This window comes from Indicator indicator, chromosome 4, assembly GCF_027791375.1.
Source record: "Indicator indicator isolate 239-I01 chromosome 4, UM_Iind_1.1, whole genome shotgun sequence".
NCBI classification, from domain to species: domain Eukaryota; kingdom Metazoa; phylum Chordata; class Aves; order Piciformes; family Indicatoridae; genus Indicator; species Indicator indicator.
In genome coordinates, this window is record NC_072013.1 from 11,366,259 (window position 1) to 11,389,236 (window position 22,978).

General features: G+C 45.0%; 1 protein-coding gene across 1 annotated transcript in view; it reads right to left on the bottom strand.

The window, feature by feature from the left end:
• Positions 1-331: 331 nt before the first annotated feature.
• The window catches only part of LRP4 (LDL receptor related protein 4), a 63,841-nt gene continuing 41,194 nt past the window's right edge, over positions 332-22,978 (bottom strand). Inside the window, exons 10-39 of the mRNA XM_054400256.1 lie at positions 21,690-21,815; positions 21,132-21,266; positions 20,863-20,988; positions 19,792-20,022; positions 19,326-19,482; positions 18,764-18,981; positions 18,252-18,428; positions 17,564-17,686; positions 16,662-16,870; positions 16,007-16,088; positions 15,248-15,353; positions 14,110-14,311; positions 13,328-13,517; positions 12,952-13,083; positions 12,140-12,280; positions 11,174-11,260; positions 10,789-10,960; positions 10,540-10,702; positions 10,096-10,321; positions 8,402-8,705; positions 7,989-8,207; positions 7,549-7,683; positions 7,216-7,324; positions 6,740-6,884; positions 6,122-6,235; positions 5,709-5,832; positions 3,685-3,752; positions 3,157-3,244; positions 2,500-2,641; positions 332-667 (exon numbers count right to left, since the gene is read on the bottom strand). Of these exons, the coding sequence (XP_054256231.1) occupies positions 332-667; positions 2,500-2,641; positions 3,157-3,244; positions 3,685-3,752; positions 5,709-5,832; positions 6,122-6,235; positions 6,740-6,884; positions 7,216-7,324; positions 7,549-7,683; positions 7,989-8,207; positions 8,402-8,705; positions 10,096-10,321; positions 10,540-10,702; positions 10,789-10,960; positions 11,174-11,260; positions 12,140-12,280; positions 12,952-13,083; positions 13,328-13,517; positions 14,110-14,311; positions 15,248-15,353; positions 16,007-16,088; positions 16,662-16,870; positions 17,564-17,686; positions 18,252-18,428; positions 18,764-18,981; positions 19,326-19,482; positions 19,792-20,022; positions 20,863-20,988; positions 21,132-21,266; positions 21,690-21,815 (4,787 nt within the window). The remainder of the gene's footprint in view (positions 668-2,499; positions 2,642-3,156; positions 3,245-3,684; positions 3,753-5,708; positions 5,833-6,121; positions 6,236-6,739; positions 6,885-7,215; positions 7,325-7,548; positions 7,684-7,988; positions 8,208-8,401; positions 8,706-10,095; positions 10,322-10,539; positions 10,703-10,788; positions 10,961-11,173; positions 11,261-12,139; positions 12,281-12,951; positions 13,084-13,327; positions 13,518-14,109; positions 14,312-15,247; positions 15,354-16,006; positions 16,089-16,661; positions 16,871-17,563; positions 17,687-18,251; positions 18,429-18,763; positions 18,982-19,325; positions 19,483-19,791; positions 20,023-20,862; positions 20,989-21,131; positions 21,267-21,689; positions 21,816-22,978) is intronic.

Below are 22,978 nucleotides of genomic sequence, written 5' to 3' on the forward strand. Positions count from 1 at the left end.
CCAGAGAACACAGAATCTGAACCAGATTCAGGCCAGAGGAGTCACTGCAGAAGTTAACGTGGCAGCTTCAAGGAAAAGGGAACATATAAATAAACCACAGACAATGAAAATGAACCAAAAGGGTCTCTGGGTTCCAACCCACCCATCCTCCCTCTCCAACCACAACAGCACAGCTGCCCAAGCTCCTTGCAGAAAGACAGTCACAATCTCTGGGCTCCTCACAAGAGAGGCTGGTCTCTGTGCCCTTCCTTGTGTAGCAGGCAGAGTCCTGTCTTTTTTGTGCAGAGCAGAGGTTAGGGAGGGTATGAGCATTTCCAAAGTCACGTGTACTTTAGACCTCGCTCTCTGTGGAGGGCTTGCGCTGGTGTTTCCAGCCTGTGTCAGGGAGTGAGCCACGCCGTTCAGGAGTGGCTGCTGCTGTGTTAACACTGCTGCATTCAGACTGTTCTTCCTGTAGCAGCTGCTCAGTTTCGGTGTCATCCAGTGAACCAGAACTAGCCTGGATAGAGACTGTGTCTGTCTTCATGCAGACATGGTCCCGAAGGATCCCTCCTCGGGAGCTCCGAATCTGCTTAAGGTCATCCCACTCGGAATCATCACTGGATAAAAGGCATATCCCCTCCACAATTTTGATCTTCTCCTTGGTGTAGCTGTGATCAGGAGCAGTCTAGGGAAGAGACAGAAAAATGAAGGAAAAAACAATATATCCATGGAAAAACATAGCAACGAGAAAAGCACAGCTGGAATGTACACAGTGAAGCAGACAAAAGGCTGGACCCTCCATGTTAAACAGCCATTGGCTTTGACTGTCACAATGGCAGAACCCATTCTATGTTTCTCTTCAGTTCTTCACCACCTCAGGACAAATCCTGCCTGCAAGAGCTCCAGAAGCCTTCAAAACCATAGAATGGGAATGCAGATGAGCTGGCTCTTACACATACTCAGCTATATATACTCTGATAGCAAGGAGTAAGAACACCACTGAGCCTAAAAGGGAATTGAATTAAAAAAAAAAAAACACAACAAACAAAAATGGAAAGCAGGAACAGCCAGAAGACTTCACAGTAAAAGAAGGTAGAGAATCAATTCTAGGTCTGCAGTATCCTTATATCTGACTGATTCTAGATTTGTGTCTCAGGAAAGCACAGCTGGTACATCACTTTTGAGTCCAAGGGGTACACAGGGAGTATAACAGGTTATAACAGCAATGATCAGAGGCAAAAAGGACCCCAACTGAGCCTTAAGTACTGAAATCTGTCCAGCCAGACTCAGTGATAAATAAGGAACATTAGAACATCTGATCCCTCCTTGATGAAAAAATGGAGGGTGTGGGGAAATACATATATCAGGAGCAGCAGAACCGAGAGAAAAAAAAGTGGAAAAATTAGAATCCCAGATAAATAATCCTGACTTATCCTTAGTAGATAAGACTAAAATGTCAGGAAATTTTGGGACAGTATCTTTGAAACATCTATTAGACATCTATTAGATAGTATCTTTGAAACATCTGTCAATTAGACAGTACTTCTGAAAAACACAGCCAGGGAAAAACATACAAATAACCAACTTGCCTCTGCATAAATCTTGCTGTGAACCCTGCTAGGAAAGCTAAGTGATCTACCAGATTATCATAAAAAAAAAACCCTACAGAAATTATCTTTCTCAAATCTCATGTACTGAGTATGAGTAACCCAAGCCAACGGCAAATAATCTGCCAAAGAAAATGTCCTTTCTTGACAGACAGTGGAGCTGGTTTAAAGACATAAAAGCAGGGAGAAAAATAAGAAAGAGCAGTTAGTACGGGACAGTGCTTGAGCCACACAACAGAACTTGAGTGAGGGATGCAGGATCAAACACACAGGGTAGTGATACCTGACGTGAGGATGTGGATGGAAATCAGAAGAGGGAAGATGAGAAGCTATCTGAGTGATAAGAAAGCTTCTGAGGAGAAAACAGAGGAGAAACTAAGTGTTGCGAGATACCCCATTAAACCTTCACCATCCTGTGGCACACAGGGTGGACCCCTGGAGGGACTTTAAAATGTTTCATTTAATAAGGGTCCAGTTTTCTCCCTATCCCACCCCTTCCAGGCAGCGCACAGACAGGAATCACATTCCTGCTACCACCCTGCTTCTGGCTGCCTGGTTCCCCTGGAGACTGTCCAAAGCAACCTTGTGCAACAGTCACTAACCAGGACTGCGTCCAGGGAAAACAATTTCCCTTGACTCCTGTGTTTCAAGGGTCAGCACGCAATGCAAATGAATTGTAAGACGCTAGGGGAGTATGAAAGAAGCAGAGAGCAAAAGACAGGTCTAATTCACTACAGCTCACTGGGGAAGAAGTGCTGCTGGTTGATCTTCACAGGAGTTGAGCAATTCACTGAAGCTGTCCTCCTGTCCTAGAAGTAAATCCTAACAAGGTGCAATATTTTTATGTACTAAGGCCTGTAATACTCAACAGTTTGAGCTGGGTTCCCATGTCCTTAGAAGCAGCTCTTACCTCTTTCTTATAGCACAACTGGTTGTACATGGTTGGTTTGGGAACTGCTTCAATCTTCACCTCCTGGGTAGATGTTCGGTATGAGGGATTACTGTAGGTTAGGTTCCCCAAGCCAGGGTCTGTGAACTTGGACTTATTATGCCTAGAGGGAGAGAGAGAACTATCAGAAAAGACATAGAGCCCTACTGCTGGCATCCAAAGTTCCTGAGTGCTCAGCAAGTGGAAAGCAATTTTCACTGTCCATCAACGAGAGAATGCTGGTTTCACCTGGCTCTTCAGCAACCAGTACATTCCCTAGCTACCAGCAGAGCAAGGCACTGCCAAGTAATCACAAAAGCTATACTAGCAGTAAGTGGTGAAGCTGTCTAGCAGAAAGCACATGAACTCACACATGTACTGTTATATGAATTATCTCACATCCCTGTCCATTATAAGCTCTCTGCAGAAAATTTAGCCAATTAGGCTTCAAATAAATAACAGACTGGCATGCCTAACACTTAAAACACACAGGACTCAAACCTTGCAAATAAAATCATCAAAGGAATTGTAAATGACAACAAAGAATGATGAAATTATTTCAGGACCTTCTTTCTCCTGTGACTCTAGATTTTACTATTGGTCAGGAGAGGGGGAGGTGGGAGGAAGAAGATTACTTACCTGTACATAATTAAGGCAGCAATAACCAGCAAAATAAACAAGATGCTGAGAAGACCTCCAATAATGTAGCTGACATGCAGTCCTTCTCCTGAAAATTAATAGCAAGGGTAATTTATGCACTCTCCTCAACTTTCTCTAGGTAATAGTGACCTCAATGTAATGCCTGCCTAGGAGTTAGACTCCTTCAGTGAAAAGTTACTCCTGCATTGGGAAACAAATTGCCCCAGTCAACTACCCTGAACTAGGCACAACAGGGACAGTGAATTAGAAGATAGTTAATGGAAAGAGCCTAATAGATGAGGTGTGGGATGAAAGGAAACAGAACTACAAACCAAAGCGTTAGAAAAATCTTCATATAGGCTAACAAATGGATATGACTCAACTTTATCCTTAGATGCACTTTGTTCTGCTCAGAAGGCGTTTGAGTAATTAAAGTCTGACTTTCAGAAATTTGAGTTTCAAATACTGTGGACTGGAATGCCCTGGGCACATCATCTGGAGGAGAATAGCTAAAGAAAAGGAACTCACCCATGGTTGCCAATACTGCCTCATTGGCATGGGTACATAAGCCTCGCCTGGCATCTTTGTCAGAGCAGCTGAATGACAGAAGAACAGTTAGTTACTGAAGTGGTATCAACAGTATCAGAGGAATCACAAGACAGGATAGCACTGGTATGTCTTCCATTTCCAGTTCAACACAGGAGCTTTCCTTTCGCTTCTTCAGTATCCTTCCGTACCCAGAGGAGAGACATCTATATACATACATATAGTGGGGTGGGGTGTGCATTTATGTATTAGTTACAGGTCTGCAATATCTTTATACCTAAATCACTTCGACATTTACCTCTCAAGTACACAGGTGTATACACCCATCCCTCCATCTACCCATCCAACACAAATTTCAACATTGGTGCCGAAGCAAAAATCAGAACATCCTAGGGTCAGCACTTTCTGTCCAGAACACAATTAACAAAAAGGGAGTTTTGCCTTGTGAGTAACCAGCCAAATACTACAGAACATACTTTTCTTTTTACTTTTTTTTCCTGGGCTTTAGGGAATCAGAAAGAAGTCTCTTAACTACTTGCATTGTAAACTTGAATGTTGGAGCTGCAAACGTTTTCTTCTGCCCCAAAAAAGCTATTCCTCTGTGGCCAGGACTGAACCACTTCGCAGAATCACAGAATGACAGGGGTTGGAAGGGACCTTTGGAGATCACCTAGTCCAACTCCCCCACCAGAGCAGGTTCATCTAGAGGATGCTGTACAGGATGGTGTCCAAGTGGGCTTTCAATGAATCCAGAGATAGAGACTCCAACACTCTGGGCAGCCTGATCCAGTGCTCCATCACACTCAACATAAAGAAATTCCTCCTCATGTCTAGATGGAATTTCCTACGTTCAAGTTTGTGCCCATTACTTCTTGTCCTGTTGCTCGGAACCAGCAATAAAAAGACTGGCCCCATCCTCCTGACACCCACCTCTAAGTATTTATAAGCACTGGTAAGATTCCTCCTGAGTCTTCTCCAGGCTAAAAAGTCCTAAGTCCCTCAGCCTTTCTTCATAAAACAGAGATTCTAGTCCCCTAATCATCTTCATAGTCCTTTCCTGTATCCTCTTAAGCAGTTTTCTGTCCTTCTTGAACTAGGGAGATGAGACCGGGGCACAGTACTCCAGATGAGGCCTCACCAGGGCAGAGTAGAGAAGCAGGAGAACCTCCCTCAACTGCTTCCCACACTCTTCTTCATGCACCCCAGGACTCCATTTGCCTTCTCGGCCCCAAAGGCATATTGCTGGCTCATGGTCACGCTGCTGTCCACCAGGACTCCCAGGTCTTTTTCCACAGAGCAGGTCAGCCCCCAGCTTGTACTGATGCATGGAGCTCTTCTTCCCTAGGTGCAGGACCCTACACTTGCCCTTGTTCATCTTCATAAGGCCACTCTCTGCCCAACTTTCCAGCCTGTCCAGATCACACTGGGTGACAGCACAGCCTTCTGGTGTGTCAGCCACTTCTCCCAGTTTTGTGTCATCAGCAAGCTTGCTGAGGGTACACTATCCCCAGGTCACTGATGAATATACTGAACAGGACTGGACCCAGTACTGATTCCTGGGGGATGGTACTTTGTCAGATATCTGGGTCAAGTCTCAGATATGTCAGTGAATTAAGGCAACAGACTCCCTTCTCCTCCTCCTCTCAGAAATAAGTAGTCAAAATTAGGAGTAAAAAAAAAAAAAAAAACCCACCACCAAAAACCAACAACAATCAAATCAATGACAGTCTCAGCGGGATTTTAACACTTCAGCAGAGTCAGCCTAGACACACACTTCAACAGAACTGACAAAAAGATCTCTCTGTCTCTTCCTTGCCAGCTCAACAGTGTTCTGAATTCTGTCAAAATGGTTTCCCCATTATGAACATGAAGTTTGGAGCTGGAATAGCCTCTTTTGACTACGAAGAGGAACATTTGGATGACAACAACCAGAGAGGGCTTGCAGATTGCACCTTGCACAACCTGTGACTTTCACACCCCAGTTCCAAGAGAACAAGAACACTTACTTTCCTTCCACTGCTTCCAGAGATGTGAGAGGTTTGGTTGTTGAGGTATCTACTCTGCCAGGCAACGTTTGACTTCTCTCACTTCGACTGGTGGGTTCAGGACCAGGGAGCACTTCACCAGGAACTACAACACCAGAGGAAAATAAGCAGCTTTGGTGGACAGATGAAAAAGTCTGATATAAGATATAGAGAGATTCTGAAGTAGACTACCTGAGCAGCTTTTTCACCTCAAACCCTGTCTGTTAGCAGAAAGAACAGAAGAAGATTTTTTTGCCTTACTTCCAGTATATGACGGTGTAAGTTTTTGCACACTGGAGAGAGCTTCAGATGCTCTGGTTGCCAATGCCCCTGTGTAAGTAGTGGCAGTGACTCACTATAGAAGCTACTACCCAAGTGACACTCAGTAAACTCACTAGTAGAACAGGGCCGCCCATCTGGTTCATCTGGACATGCGCAGACAAAGTCAGAAGCCCTGGCAAAGCAGAGGTGAGTGCAGCCTCCATTGTTCACTCCGCAAGCATTAGTACCTGGAAGGAACAAACAATTTTCTAAACACACTGCAGGTAACCAGGTAGGAACTCAGAGCAACAACCTTTTCCTGCTCATCCAGAAATTCCTAGAAATCCAGCAAGTTGCCATGCTCTGGCATAAGTCTTAAACCTGACTGCTAAGAAAGTAATGACAGTAGCCAGACACTGGTAGGGCTAAGGTAGTCTTGAAAGCAAGGTGCTGGAAATCCTTACACAGATTACACAGTCAATACAGCTGCACAGATTAAAACACAACAAGCTCACATTATTTTGTTTTACCACATCAGATGAACAACATTTCCTAATCAAAGCTGTAAATAGAACACCCTTAACATGTACCTGACTGAAACGTCACAGGCAGACAAGGAATGTGCCCAGAGAAGACGCGTTAACAGTTTAAGAAAGGAGGCCAACCTCAGTTGACATCTACATAGCTCAGTGGTTCCAGAGTTGCTTTTCTCTACAATTAGCATTTGCCTGAATCAAGGTCTTCTTATTTACCTGTCTGTCTCTGAGGTGAAACCACAATGATATCCATCAGTCCCTCGACATTGGCTAGCACCGTCTCTTTGTTCCGCCCAGAGTATTTATCCACTCTCTGGATTGATTTGGTTTGCCAGTCAGTCCAGTATATCCACCTGTCCTGCTGCTCAGAGGAAGAGTGAAGAAAAATCATTGCCATTAGCACATTTAGCAACATAGATACAGGATACTCATAAAAAACACATCCCAGTGGCATAAGACTCAAAAAAAAAAAAAAAAAGCCTTTTAAATTCCTTTTCCTCTTATCATAAAGAAGATTAGAGTCTACACCCCATGGGTTTCAGACAAACTTCCTTTGTTAGCTCTACAGAAAAGTTAAAAAATATCCCCTGATTCATCTTGGTTTCCCCAGACTATCACATCCCTATCCCCATGTTCCACTGTCCAAACTCCTCAACACACCAGGGAGAACAGTGGCAGCAGGAAAACCTTACCTGTGTCAGAGCAAAGGGATGTGACACCTGGCTGACCAACACTTGCCGTAACTTCCCATTGAGATCACAACTCTCTATGCGATCAAGATGTGCATCCACCCAGTAAATCCTGGAGGAACAGGGAAAGAGGTTAGCATCCACCCATACAATCCCTCTTTACTTTCTACTCATACACTAACAAAGATGGATCAGATGGGGGAAAAAAAAAAAAATCCAACAACAACCCAAACCCACAGCACTACTCCAATGAATTACGCTAAGGCAGTTAAAATAGTAAAATAAAATCATGGCGTCCCTTAATGCTATTCAGTCGCAAGAAAGGCTTTCACTGACCTCCTGGTGTCATAGTCCAAAGTCAATCCATTAGGCCATCCTAGATCTGTGTTAATCAGGATTTTACGTTCAGAGCCATCCAAGTTCGCCCGTTCAATTTTAGCAATGTGACCCCAATCTGTCCAGAAGAGGTACCTGAAGAGATAAAAGGCAAGTGTAAGAAGAAAAGAACATTTCATTTAGCCTAATGAAAGTTTAAGTTATGAATTAAACTGCCAGATTCTCCAAGTTCAGAAAAAAAAATCATGTGGTCTGTAGCTTACTTTTCACAGCCATCTGCACAACCCTCAAATAAACTGTCTGATGACATCTGCCACTCGGAGTCATTCCCTTGTTGGTACCTGCAGATTCACACAGCACATCTCTTCCTCCCATAACCTCCTTTTCCAATCTGCCTCTGCACAGCCCTTCTCCCTGCCCCACCAATGCCCCATACCTACCCCTTCTTGGGAAAGACAGCAATGGCTCGAGGTTCATCCAGGCTGTTATTGATCAGCACTTTCCTGGAGCTTCCATCCAGTCTAGCTACTTCTATGGTATTGCGTCCAGTGTCTGTCCAGTAGAGGTTCCTGGCAACCCAGTCCACTGCCAAGCCATCTGTGGTCTTCAGACCCTGACCAATAACAGTTTCCATGTTGCTGCCATTCAGATCAGACCGTCTGGATGGAAAAGAATGACAAATGGCAGTGAGGAAAGCGATATACATGATGCTGTGTACCAAAGACAGGGTGTAAGCAGTGTACTGCCAGCACCTCAGTCTCCCCAGCTTACTAGCACGCTCCACAGCTCACTGTGACACAACCACTGTAGCTGGGTGACATGAGCACTGGCCAAGCAGATGACTGGCACTCACCTGATGACATCAAGAAATACATCTGTGTAATATATCTTCCCATCCACACTATCGTAGTCCAGCGAGATTACATTGTTCAGCTCAGGGACAGGTATGTGCACGTCTGTGTGGTCACTGGTGTCCAGCGAGATACGCCGGATAGAAGCACGGCTAGAGAAAAGCAGGTAGGTCTCTGGAGAAGAGTCACACGTCTGCTCATCTCTCTTCAGCTGGATGCCCGTGGGGCAGGCACAGGAGAAGCCAGTGGGGTGGGGCAAGCATAGGTGAGAGCAGCCACCATTACGAACTCCACATTTATTGAAGCCTTTAGAAATAGAGAAAACATTGTTTAAGAATCAGTGTGGTCCCACAGACCAAAGGTTTATTTTAAAAGCTATACACATGCACAACTTGATAGCAGCTGAGTTCATCCCTACCATACTAGCCTTGCTGGGAATCTACAGCCCTTCATACAGACACTGCCCCCTTCCCCTCCAAGATTTGTGGTGAGTATGGGCATGGTTGGGCAAGAAGAATAGGAAGGCATAGAAGAAGGGAGAGTGCTAGGAGCAAAACCTCAACCTGCATTCCTTGCTCATCATGGTTTTCCCCTGGAAAGAGGAACAGCTAAATGCTGCTAGATTCACACAACTACAGTTCAGCTTTATTATTGCTGCAAATGGCAATGCTGACAGAGAGATCTAACCCTGTGGGGAAGCAGCATAACAATGCTCCAGAGGCCAGGCTGACAAAGAAGCTTCTGTTTCAACTTAGCTGCACACAGTGGCAAGTAAACAAAGGCATCAGAGAAGCCTGCTGGAAGTGCCTGACATATTAGGGTCACATCCTTTTCCACAAAAAATTGAAAAAAAAAATACAGCACATGTTTACCAGGAGGGGTAAGTCCAGAAGACAGGTGCAGGGAGTAGGAAGAGACAACAGTGGTACGACAGCTAGAATTTTGATCAGCTTTAAGTTGTATTATAAAGTTACACTGTAAAGAGTAATGTTCTCCTGTTAGTAGCCACAGAAGAAGCAGCATAGTTTTCTGTAGATGTACACCCTAAGGAAATTCTACCAAAACGAAGGCACAGCACAAAGCAACAACGCCCACTGAAGAGCAAGGAAGCAAGAATGGGTCATACAGGATCCCCAAAGAGTAACATAAGGAATCTGACTCTGGTGCAGAATACTTGGAGAACATATTAAGAGCAACTAAAGCAGAGAGTTTGTAGAGCAAAGTGGCAAATGGGAAGATGACGCCTGAAATGTTTGGAAAAATTACTAGAACTTGAAATAAGGTTTCAGCAACAAGCTTAAGAGGAATTAGTGCCTTCTGGATTTAAAAAAGGGAAACTATCCAATAACAGTTGACTCTGGTGAAGCCTAACAGAGTCACAATTCATTCAGTCCTCTTAAGAAAGTGGCTCTGCTGTGTGTGAGAATGAAGTTGTCCCTGCAATCCAATGAAGGAAATGGGATGACAGGGTCCAAAAGGCATGCAGTAATAAACACACACTGGACCTATAGAGCTGGTAAACAGTGGGAAGCACAAAATATTTAAACAAGAGAGAAGAAGAAAAGAAAAGCTGAATTTTGAGAAGTTATTCTACTACTCATGCTTCACACCAAAGGACTCCTTTCAGTGACAGTTCTGAAGAGCTCCACTAGTCACCACAGACACACACTGATTTGGGAGCTGCCTACAAACTCACCCAAGGGCCGTGCCCTATCAACAGCTTGAATATCCATGAGGCCAGGCAGGTTTGCCCTCACCAGGATGACATTGGCACCAGTGTCCTTGTCAGCCCTGTGAATGCTGCGAGTTTGCCAGTCAGTCCAATAGATATAAGAGTCCAGCAAAGTGAGGCCATAGGGATGTTGCACTGGAGACAGCAGGGTGTGGCGGTTAGCACCATTGAGATCTGCAGCCTCAATCCGCTAGAGAAAGAAGTAAACATCAGCCCCATACTCAGGATACCAATCCCCTTACTAGCAATTACTGTATCAACTGGGAAACTGCCACCCTCCCCATATCCCATACTCTCAGAAAAGTTTATGTTCGTCTTGCTCTTCTGAGAGCTTGCTCAAGAGCTTCAAAACAGCTCACTGGCTAACAAAGACCCAATGACAAACAGTGCTGAAGAACAGAATCAGACCTCAGTGTGTGCATCAGCCCAGAGCAGCTGGGACCCAGCTTTATCCACTGCCAGTCCATTAGGCCAGCCCAGGTTGTTGCTGATCAACACCACACGTCCAGAGCCATCCATCCCTGAGCGTTCCAGCTTAGCATTCTCACCCCAGTCTGTCCAGTACATATACCTAGGGAAAAGCCAGCAAGAATTATGAAGAAAGATCATAAATCCTGTTCTAACCCCTAGATAGCCTACATAGTTGTCAACACTAACCCCATTTCATGGTATAAAGCTATTGCCCGAGGGCTGTCCAGGTTCTGCCAGACCAGGACTTTCCTCATGGAGCCATCAAGGTTGCCCACTTCAATCCGGTTTGTTCCCGTGTCTGTCCAATATATCTTCCTGCCAATAGCATCCACAGCCAGCCCATCTGTAGTCAACAGACCTGAGAAAACAGAAAGGTGTATTGGTCAGTGCTTATCCTCCCAGCTTAGTCGGCAACCTCTAGTATTCCTCTTGGGCAACTTATTAGCCACCTGCTTTAGCCTTTGCTTGTCCTTCCACTGACATCATGGAAATTATTCTACCAGGGTATCAGAGAATTTATCTTTTCGTGCTGCATGGAGGTGGGAAGCTCCCTGGCCAAAACATCTCTTACCTGTAGTGATGATGTCCTCAAACTGCGAGCCATCGAGGGCAGCCCGGCTGATTTTCCGCAATGTGCTGTCTGACCAGTAAACCTTTCCTGTGTGGGAGAAGAAAGAGAAACTTGAAAAAAGCTCACAGCAAAACTAAACCAAAACAGAGAGTATAACTCTGTTCAGGTGGCAGAAAACCAGAGCAGGCTGCCTTGAGAGGTTGTGGAGTCTGTCTCTGGAGGCGTTCCAACTCCACCTGGACATGTTCCTGTGTGATTTACTCTAGGTGATCTTACTCTAGCAGGTGTATTAAACTAGATGATCCTCAGAGGTCACTTCCAATCCCTACCATTCTGTGATATCCCAACAAGCAAACTCCTAAAAAAAGACCCAGGACTACCATCTACACCATTCAACACAGATCTGACTACACAAGAATAACAGCTGCACAGGACTATTAAGCTAGTGTGATAAAATAGTACAAATTATCTTGTTCCCCAAAAATACGTAGGAGCACCGGCACTCCCCTGACCTTTACACGAGGCCAGAGAACACATAACACATTATTAGCTAGTAGTATAGAGTGTCACACCTGGTTTCTCAAAACGTCCCAGAGGACAGCAATCAGAGGACAGATCATCTACCTTAATGCACAACTGGAAGTTTACATCCAGCACAGCACTAGACGAACAGCCAAAATTTCAGGGATACTGTTGTAAAAGGCGTCATCAGGAGGAAAGCTTGCTTAAATCCAAAATGCACAGGAACCTTACTCAATACAGCAGGCAACTTATCCCACATAGTTGGGGTTCTCTTTCCTATAAGGACATTTCTTTCAAATCAGGAAATATTTGCAGCACATACTAGAAGTAAAAACACTACCCAAACTCACAACCTACAGTAAGATCTGTGCTTGGATCCTTGCTCAGACATTTAGATATGTTTAGGCAGTCGTTGCCTTTCTGTTAGATATGCTAAGTTCAGACCTTCATAAGGATCCACTCCAATTGCAATTGTGTTCTTCATGGTGACATTGACTGAGACAACAACATCTGCAAAGTAGGGAATGTCCAGAGAGACCATTCGGATGTCAGTCCTTCTAGCAAAGATCAGAAAGCTGGTCATTCCTGCAGATAGTTGAACATCACAGGTATCAGCAAAGGAACAAGTTCAGTCAACTGCAGGCATCATTTATTGAACATTCTGGAAGTGACATCCACTTCAGCGGAAAAGGGGAAGTCTCATACAGATCTCAGCTTATGGGAAACCTGGGCACATAAAGCTTTACTGAGTGTTACTTTTTTACATCCAAGTTGAAAAGGAATGCACTCATAGAAGAGTTATTTCTGCTAATGCACATAGGAAATGGAAAATTAGAAGTCAGGCCTTTTCCTGCTAAGGAGAAAAACTGGATGTACCATGGCCTGAAGCCAAATCCCTTCCACAATCCTCAAAAAGAGGATCCATGGGAGGAGTATGTACAGACCTACTAAAGAACATAGCACCTAGTTGTTAAAAAAGTATCCACCTCAAAATGAGGGCAAAAGTATGGGGAAAAATGTGACATCTGGTTTAACTGCCCAACATAATTTTGAGAAGAAAATCCTTCTGCATCAATCCAGTTATCAGTTAAGTTTCTTCACAGTAATTCCCACTCAAACAGAAGGTACAGACATCAGATGGGGTTTTCAAGAGGTACAGCATATAAGCACATGAAAGTGAATTTTGTTTTCTAACAAGGCAGGGGCAAAATGTAGCTGTGATACAAAATACAATGAGGATCCTACAGAGGACTCACCAGGAGAGCAGGTCTTGCCATCAGACTGCAGGTTGATTCCAGTAGGGCAAGTACAGCTGTAACCTTTTGGAGGAGGTGCCAAAAGGCACAGGTGACTGCAGCCTCCATTGTTAACTTTGCACGCTGTACGTACTATGGGAAAGAGGGTGAAAAATTCATAAGCCAGTAGCACAACACAAAAAAGGAGCACAACAGCTACAGAAATGCATTCTAGAATGCCTTAAATACCAAGCTGAGAGTCACTCTCATGCTCCCATATTCCACCTAGAGAAGGGGGAATATGAAAAGTGGGAATTCACCCTTGCAGGAGAGCTGTGCCACACACCAGAGCCTTTGTAAGCTCTCTTCTCAGTGTGGCTTGGGTTGATCCCTGTACCTGGTGGTCTGTGTCTGTGGAAAACATGAATATCCATCAGATTCTCCAGATTGTCCTGCAGCGTTTCCCGGGCCTGCCCAGTCCTTCTGTCTGCACTCTGGATGCTTTTGGCCTGCCAGTCCGTCCAGTAGATTCTCTCACCATAAAGTGTAAGTCCGAAGGGGTGAGGGAGGTTGCTCCCAATCAGCACCTGGTCAGATTAACCCCCAGTCCCCACAAAAAATTATTACTAAGAAGTCACTAAGGGAAAGAGGCTTCCCCTTCCCCCTCTCAACATTGGAATGTAGTCACAGTAAAAGGACAGCAATGTGGCAAAATGAGCCTTCAAAAGGAGGTTCTCTCACACCCAAGTTTGCAACAGAAAGAGAGCTCTTCTCTCCCAATGAAAGAAGCTCAGCATGTTTTGATTTGGAGATTTCCCTTTCAACTGAAGAGGCAGGGGCCACCAGCACTCTGTGCTCTAGGACAGATTACCATTTATGTCAGAACAGGCAAGCCCTAGGGAAAGCTTTGTGGCCACAGACCCTTCACCACTTTCTACCAGCCTGTAGCCTGCTCGAGCTCTTAGCAGCAAAACAGCCCAAATCTGCTGCTGCTGTTTTAGAACAGCAAAAGAATCCTCTTCTTGTCCCATCTTCCCCCAATTAATAATCTCTTTATGGCTGTTTAGGTTGATTGAGATGATGACCAGATGATGTTAATGATGTGACACCAAATTCCTGCCACATAAACATACTCAAACCTCAGGCTTCTGGACTCCCTCCTAAAGATGGCTTCCTTACCTTCCTGTTGCTTCCATCCAGACTGGCATACTCAATGGTCTTCATGCCTGCATCTGCCCAGTACAAGCGTTGTGACTCATAGTCAATGGCCAAACCATTAGGCCATGTCAGGTTGGAGGAAATGATCACCAAGCGGTTTGAGGCATCCATACCAGCACGCTCAATTTTTGGGCTGGCTCCCCAGTCAGTCCAGTACATGAACCTGAACACAAGCCCAGAAAAAAGTGAATACCTGCATTCCTTCACTGATGCCAAGGCCAGGCAGTGTCACAGAGAAACAAGTGAGCCTGATATCTTCAGGCCCTAACAGAAAACATCACTAGACTAATATTGTATTCATGTCTAGCCTTGGGTTCTCATAAGATCATACTCAAAGTTATACACTTTCTAATGTCCATGGGCTGACCTAATTTCAACACTGTGGCAAAAGTTCAAGATAATAGTTTAAGGTCTAAAACTTAACGAAGTATTTACCAGTCTCTACTACTCTTACTGCATTAGTCTTCCATGAATCCACTCAAACCAAGCATAGCACACTCTTTGTAAGCCTTGCAACACTTGTAAGTCTTTTGCCTATCCACCCTATCCCCAGTTCCGCAACGTCTTATAATTTAGAAGCAAAATCTGTTCTTGAAACCATTTGTTTCTGTTACTTTGCTCAGGTTTGCTCTCTGTAGCACAGCTGATCCCTCAGTACTCTGACACAGTGCTTTGAAGCCAAGAGGTCACTAATATTGCAGATTGCTTGAGTTCAGCAGTTATTTTCCTGAGGAAATCCTTCTGACTGAACTCTGGTTCAGCAGAGAGCTTGAACACAAATTCAACATAAATCCAAAATGAAGAAATAGAAAATATCTAGATGGCCTCATTCTCAACATTTTTTGTATCACATCTTTAGTTATTTTGTCCTCAGGAAAAACAAATGAAATAACCAGCAAGCTCCCACAAGCTCTATGGCACAACAAGCAATTATCCCTGCTTATCCTGTTCTATTAGCATTAAAAATCAGGTCTCTAATTTCAGTCTTTGGCACGATGTAGAACAATGGCATGAGAGAGGATAACTGCACTAAACCAAAGAACCTGAACACCTTCAGAATTGCCATGTCATCCCAGAAAAAAAAAACCCAAACTCTCACCCTCCAACAGGGTCCACCACAATATCTCTAGGTCTGTCTAGGTTCTCCCAGATTAGAACAGTTCTCATGGTCCCGTCTGTGTTGGAGACCTCTATCCGATCTGTTCCTACAAAAGAAAAGAGAGAGAATGAGAGCAAAAACAAAGACCTGTGAAACTGCAAGAATCAAGGCAAAAAATGTCCGTACATCAGTGCACTCCTCCTCAAGAACTATCACTCTTCGTAGCTGGAAGATAGGTAAGAAACGTGGCTAGAAAGTGTTACCTCCCGTTAGATTTCTCAAGTCACCTCTGTGGCTGCCAGCAGTCGGGGGGCCTCCTGCATGAATGTAAACCAGCTCTTTCTTTTCTAAGCCCCCAAGGTATCTATGCATGCATAAGAGAACACCTAAAAAAGAACCATCTTCTTTATGAACTATGACTCTCCAGTAGAGAACATCTCCAAATACTACCTGCCACACTCAAGGATACTGTTAGATACATAAACACACAATCACAAGCTCTGCAGCAAGCCAACAGTGGTGCTTGATTTCTACTACAAACTTTTCTACAGAATTAGTACTGGGGATAGTGCAAAAACAGTTAAAATAAGGAATCCATCTCAACTCCCACTTGTTAGAAGCACGCAAGATGAAACTCCAGTTATTGCTAGACAGAAACTGAAAACCTGTAATGAAGTAGACCAAACTACCCAGTTGTTTTTCAGTTTTCATGACTATTAAGGAAGGCAGAAGTCTAGGTAAAGCAGAGGATCCCGGTACCTGCATCAGTCCAGTACAGCTTGTTGGTGACCCAGTCAATTGCCAGTCCAGCTGGACTTTCCAAGCTGGTGTCCACAACAACCTAAATGAAAACAAAAAGAAAAAATATCTTTAGTGAGATTAGACCTTAGGGAGAAAGCACTTACCAGATGCACTACTCATTCACAATGTTAACTTCCAAAGGCAAGAGCCAAAACAGAGCTATGCCATACAAGACAGCATTAAGGATCTAGAAGTTCAAGTTCAAACTACAACTCTGAACTCTCTCCCCTCATTTATGGCAACATTAACCTAAGGACATGTGCAAAAAACATTCCCAATGAGCATAGTTCTCATTCCAAATGTAGTACAAGAAGATTTAACACTTCTTCCCTTCAGGTTTTGGGGCTACAACAAGAGCATTTCCCACAGCTTAAAAATCACCATCCTTTGTGACCCAATTCAAGGTTTTCCATACAAGCAGGAATCTACACCAAACTTATGTATGGAAGCCTTCAGTGATCTCAGGGTTCTTCCCAGCCAGAATTAGGCACGCTAATGAAGAGCAAAGCATGAACTTCAGTCCTTTAGGGAGTCCATGTACCCTAGCAGCTTCAATTCTGATGCTCATGGACTCTCCTGGCTAGATGACCTCCATGTGTAGTTAACACTGTACCTCCTGGCTCGATCCATCCCATTTTGCACGGCTGATTGAGTCGGTGCTAACATCTGTCCAGTAGACATAGTCATCCTTCGAGTCCCAGTCTAGAGCCACCGCGCTGCGGACGTCAGCAAGGGGGATGACATCATCTGACAGATCATCTGTGTCAAAGCTGATCCGACGGATGTCCATCCTTCGGGCAAAAAGCAGGAACTTGTCAAGACCTGATCAAAGGTCGAAAGGTCTTCTTTTAATTTCTCTAAGTTCAACAACACAGTGATAGACACAGACAATTCCCTGTTACATCCAACCTTAACCACTGGCAGGCCATGGCCCAGGATTTTACTAGTAGCAAAGAATCACTGGGTGGTCATAGGGTGGGCAGGGGGGAAACAGAGTAGTAAGAAGCTGTCTCCTGGGCGTAATCTAGGCTGAGGGAACAAAGTCAAACATATTTTCCAGAGAATGGCATAGATCTCCCTTCAAATCAAATAGTTACTAGAAAAGAGCTCTTGAGAGTCTAGGAGACAGATAGTCTAATTCTCCCACATGGTTGAAAGACAAGAGAAATCATGGCAATCAAGAGGACTGAATTTTTGTTCATCACTGACACAGCTCTGATGGAAGTTTTAGGGAAACAATGACCTGTGACAAGTAGCATGGCACCAATAACAATCCTGAAATAGGGACCCATGGATGGAGCTTCTCTGTATTCTCACTAAGCCTAGCGAGGGCAGTGCAGAACCAGAGAATGCATCGAAAAAGTGAAACATCCTCTGGCAGGGCTCTCAATACTACTGACTCAGTCTATCCAACTGCATCTCCTCAGAAGCAACTGCTGCTGCTTCCTCCCATTGCCAACCCCTTGCCACCCACTGAACATGTGAGCATGCAGGCTGTGGTCCCACCTCACTTACTCTGGGCACAGGCATGGCTGCTGGTCTTGCGGAAGCCTGTGGGGCAGGCGCAGGTGTAATCTTTGCTGCTGGGCAGGCAGAGGTGAGTACAGCCCCCGTTGTTGGCCCCACAACGGTTTCTCCCTGCTCAAGTAGCCAAAGACAAAAACAACCACGCATAAAGCAAAGCAAGAAGAAAAATACCAGTCCAGGTGTCAAGACCCAGATGGGTTAAGATAAGTTGGGACCCAGAATTTAACTGAGAATAAGGAAACAAACTGAAGTACAAACTCCACTTGCAGGGCTCCATTTGAAAACACAGCATTTAACTAAGCCCACTCCTAAAGCAGATTATGGCAAATGGTGAGGAATAAGGGAGGAGTCAGTCATCAGTAGTGCTCATTTATGACATTTTCCCCCCTCCCAAGAGAGCTCTTGTATAAACAAACCACAGGTTACTTCTTACTGAAAAGCCTCCACTCCCAAGTGTCAGCAGAGGGAGCTGTGGTATCACCTAATGTCAGGTTACCGGGGCTGAAAAACCTCTGCTTAACTGTCAGATGAAGCGAGTTCTCCAACAGGTCTGGATAGAGGTGGTGATTGTGTCCATTCACTAGGTTCAGACCTGACATTACCCTGCTTTACAAGGTGGTGGGTGGCAGCTGATCTTACAGTTGCTCCAGTGGGTCTCTACCCTCTCTGCAGTTACCTGCTGGCTGACGCTGAGGATGAAGTGTGTGGATGTCCATAGGGAAGTGGAGTTTGTTGCGGATGATCTCCTGATTCTTGCCTGTGAATTTGTTGGCACTGTTGATGCTCTTGGTGTGCCAGTCTGTCCAATATAAACTGTCCTCAAATACAGTGATAGCAAATGGGTGCGGGAGGCCTGTAATAGACATCCAACACAGAAATGTAATCAGGTCCAACAGGACTCATGCTAGCAGGGACACAAGGGAAAGCTCTTTTCACTGCCCCTTAGGCCTTGCCACAGTCAATCTGCTCAAATCCACCTCACATTAATATAACAGACAATTCCTCTCCCTTGTCCACCAAAGATTGGGTAGCAAAGCCCATCCTTCAGTGGTAGCAGAATTCACCCCACAGTGGAAGAACAGGAGACAAGCACAAAAGCAGAAGCCAGTGGCTCTGAAACAGAAGAGTGGCACTGCGCTGCCCTGTCTACTGCAAGGAGCACTCCCCATATGCAGCCCTGTTACTCACCTTGGCTAATAACAGCCTTCCTGTTCTGCCCATCGAGATCAGCCCTCTCAATGACGTGATGTTTGGCATCCACCCAGTACATTCGATGTCCTGCATAGTCAATGGTCAGCCCGTTGGGCCAGAAGAGGTGCGTATCCGCAATGATGCGCCGATTAGAGCCATCCATGTTGGAGTACTCGATGCGGGGAGTGTTGCCCCAGTCAGTCCAGTAGATTGTGCTGGAGAAGGCAGGGAGAAACATGGCTAGAAAACTCACATCCCACATACTGCACCCAGATTCATTTGTCCCTTGTCAAGGCAAAACAGTATGGGAGTGGGTCACAGCCATGGGAAAAGTGACAGCAAATAAGGCTACACCCAGCACTTTCAGGCTTGTGAAATGTGAAGGGCCCACAACATGATCAAGATTCTGAAGGCCCCCAGCACTGCCAGGTTTCCCACACTGGCAGTACCAAATGAAGGCTTGAGCCCAGAAGCAGACTTTGTGACCATGGATGGGGTTTTCAAAGTCCACCTGGAACCACTTGAATGGAGAACTCACTGGGGTCACATTTTCACTCACCCCTCCATAGGATGTAGGGCAATTGCTCGAGGCTTCTCCAGGTTCTGCCACAAAAGCACTTTCCTGTGAGTGCCATCCAAGTTTGCTACTTCGATTCGAGATGTCCCAGAGTCTGTCCAGTATAATTTATCATGGATCCAGTCAATAGCAAGTCCACCTGTCTCCAGAACAGAATGAATGGATGAAACACAGAATGAAACCAGGAGCAGGGTGTGTTCTTCAAAAAGTTCCATTTCCCTTTCAGCCTCAGAGGAGGCTGAATTCAGTCCAGTCTTTTCCTCCATCAATCAAGATTAACTCCAGGGGGACACTGATCTCATATCCATCCCATCCAACCCTTTCCCCTTGCTCAGGAATATGCACTCCATTTTGAATGCTAGGGACCCCAACTTCTCTCCATTCATCCACCCCTATTCTCACACCATGCTCAGTCCCCAGACCTCTGCATTGTCTTGTGGTGACGCACCTGGGCTCTCCAACCCTGTGGAAACCACCTCTTCCACATTACTACCATTCAGATTGGCCCTCATGATCCGATCAAGAGTGACATCAGACCAAAACACCAGCTCTTTGCTGTGGTGGAAGTCAAGGGCAATGGCATTTTCCAGGTTGTTCAGGAGCAGTGTATACTCCGAGCGATGAGGCAACACTTGTCGGATATCAATTCGATTGGCAAAGAGCAGCACGGGCTCTGGTCCTGAGAATATAGGAGAAGACAGCATTAGAGTACTTCGACAGAGTCCTACCTACCTACCAACTTTGCACCAAGTCTCAGAACATAGTTTGGCACTATTGGCAGCAGGAAATCAGCTCCCAAGTGCAAAACACTTCATCAAGCTGTTTTTATATCTTCAATACAGAGTCCTATCTCAAACAGTTTAAAACCTTCTGGCAAACATTCACTCAACAGGAAGTGATCATTCTGGGTTGCACCTAAGCTTGCCTCTGAAACCATACCACTAGGCAACCACTTGGCAGCCGGACTATAGTTTCCTTTTCCTATATCCATCTCCTAGCCATACAAGCACACATCCTCTAACACATCATCTAACCACACACAAGAGAGTTGAAATCTGCCTCACACATATATAAACTCAGAAGGTGATAAACACAGTTAAGTCCTTAAAAAACAGCACACAGCAGCCACTAACAGCAACAATCAAAGGTCAAACCACATGAAGGTGTGATGCAACGTCACTGACTGGAAAGGTTAAGACACTTCCTGGACAGGGCCAGGGCCAGCAGGCTGTTTTCGATGCAAGGTCTGGGTCACCAGGAAAGACTAAGGACCAGGAATAGAAGGCAAAGGCTGTCCCTCCTGGCAGGGAAAGAAATAGTGAAGTATCTTTCCATAGTCAAAATTACACAAAATTTTCACAGTCATTGACGTGCGCATATCTAATACAGATCCAGGAATTTCCATTTCTTCATACATTGAATTTATGAACAGCATAATGCTGCTAATGAAGAATTAGAGACAAAATCATAAGAACTCATCAAACACTCCCACCCCAGAGTAAGGTGAACTCTTCTTTACCTAGAGCTTTGCAGCTACGCTTGTCAGGTCGCAGCTCATAGCCTTGCTCACACCAGCACTGGAAGCCTCCTTCACTGTTAGTACAGCCCTGGCTGCAGTAACCTTCCTCAGCACATTCATTCACATCTGCACATCACAAAGGGAGAAATTTACCATTAGATAGATCATCAACAAGCCTGGCTTCTTGCTTCTGATTTGCACCTTTATCATAGCAATCAACTTGAAGCACATCAAGCAGCAGGGAGTATGCTGCTGCTCCAAAAACACACCTTGGCATGATCGGCCATCTTCCAGGAGCCTGTAACCTGTGTGGCAGGTGCACTGCACCATCCCTCGTACCATCTGGCACTTCTGAGCACAGCCACCATTGTTGACATTGCAGTTCTCTTCCCCTGTTCGTGGACCTGCAAAAGGAGCACATGAAGATAACTGAGCTGAAACCACTGGGCAGCTGCTTGTGTCCTCAGCTGCCTGGCAGGAGTTACCCTTCAGAACGGGCTCAGCAAGAGGCAGAGAACACAGGCTGTGCCAGAAGCTGCCTCTTCACAGTCAGAACTCTCCCCTCTAAGGGGAGAAGAAAGCTCAGGATACTATGCTTTTAGGATTCACTATCTCTGCAGACAAACTTTGATACCAAAGATCATCATCTCCCCATCATTACTTGTCTGCAACATGTAATTGGCAAAACCACCAAGACATTTTCCCTCGGTCTTCAGCTCTCTTGCAGTATCACAGCCCAGGCCTTCTTCCTCACACACATCCTTCAGCAACACATTACAAATTACAGTGCCTCTATTTATGTTTCCAACTGAACTTGGAGGACTTACGGCAGTTTTGATGTGGGCTTTCATCACTGCCATCTCCACAATCGTTTGCTCCATTGCACAGCTTTCTCTGGCCAATACAACGTCCATTCCCACACAGGAACTGGTCTGGAGCACACTGAGGGGTCCCTGCAATAGAGAAAGGGGAGAGTAAGCACACTACAACTTACTGATGTAACAACAGTCATGGTGAAGAAAAGGAAACAGAACATTTTCTAAGACTTGTTCTGAAATTTGTATGAGCACAAATCCATGACTTGGTCTTTCCTTGAATTCAGCTCATCTTGCACTCCCTTTCTGCTCTGCAGATCTTTATGCTGACTTGGAGGCCTACAAGTTCCCCTCCAACTGAGTTCAGCATTGCTTTATTGGGACCTTTGGCTATTTAGTTTCTCTCAGAATGACTGGAAGGTCCTGTCATCCTTTGGTTCCGGATTCCACAACACTACTTGGCATGTGTGAGAGAGGAGTCAGTTCCTCGCTTTAATCATCTGATATGTCACCCCAGCTCCTCACTTCAATCATCTGATATGTCACCCCAGCATGGCTACGGATCTTAAACCTGCAAAGGAATGAGCATCTTGTCCAGCCCTAACTGCACTGTGACAGACTTGGAATGAGATTTTATATGCGTCCTTGAAATCTGAGTTCAGGCAACAGCATTTCACACGAGCTACACGCTTCAACTTCTGCTGTTGGCAGGGAAACTACAGAATTCCTGCAAGTAAAGTAATACTGTTTATAGGGATTTGCCAATCTGATTCTTTCTTCAGCATTGTCCTGCTGCCTCTTATTTCTTGTACCTCTTAAGCTGACTTGGTTAGCACTTTCCCAATCATCACCCTCTGATAATCCCAGGAAGACAACAGGACAATACAACTATCAGCAAAGAAACAATTAGATTGGCAGACTGCCTGGAAGCAGCATGGATAAGGGCAGTTGTAAGACTACAACACGAACAAATAGGAACTAACAGACACTCCATCTGGGAACATAAAACCAACATGCAGATTCACTCCTCAGAGCACAGGAATGTTTTATACGAATGATTCTGAAACTTGGACTGCATTTGTCATATTGAACATAAAAATCCTTACATCAGCTGATCTCCTAGTATTCTAGGAATCTCCTCTCTATGGCCCACAAAAATACAATTCTATTCTAAATGCAAGAGCTGACACAAGATTTTAACTCTTGCTACAGACTTGCAGCATGCTATTTCACTCAGAGGGGCAGGCACCCATTCTGCTTGGAAGCTCTGCGTTAATTTTTACCTGCTAACCAGGTCACTA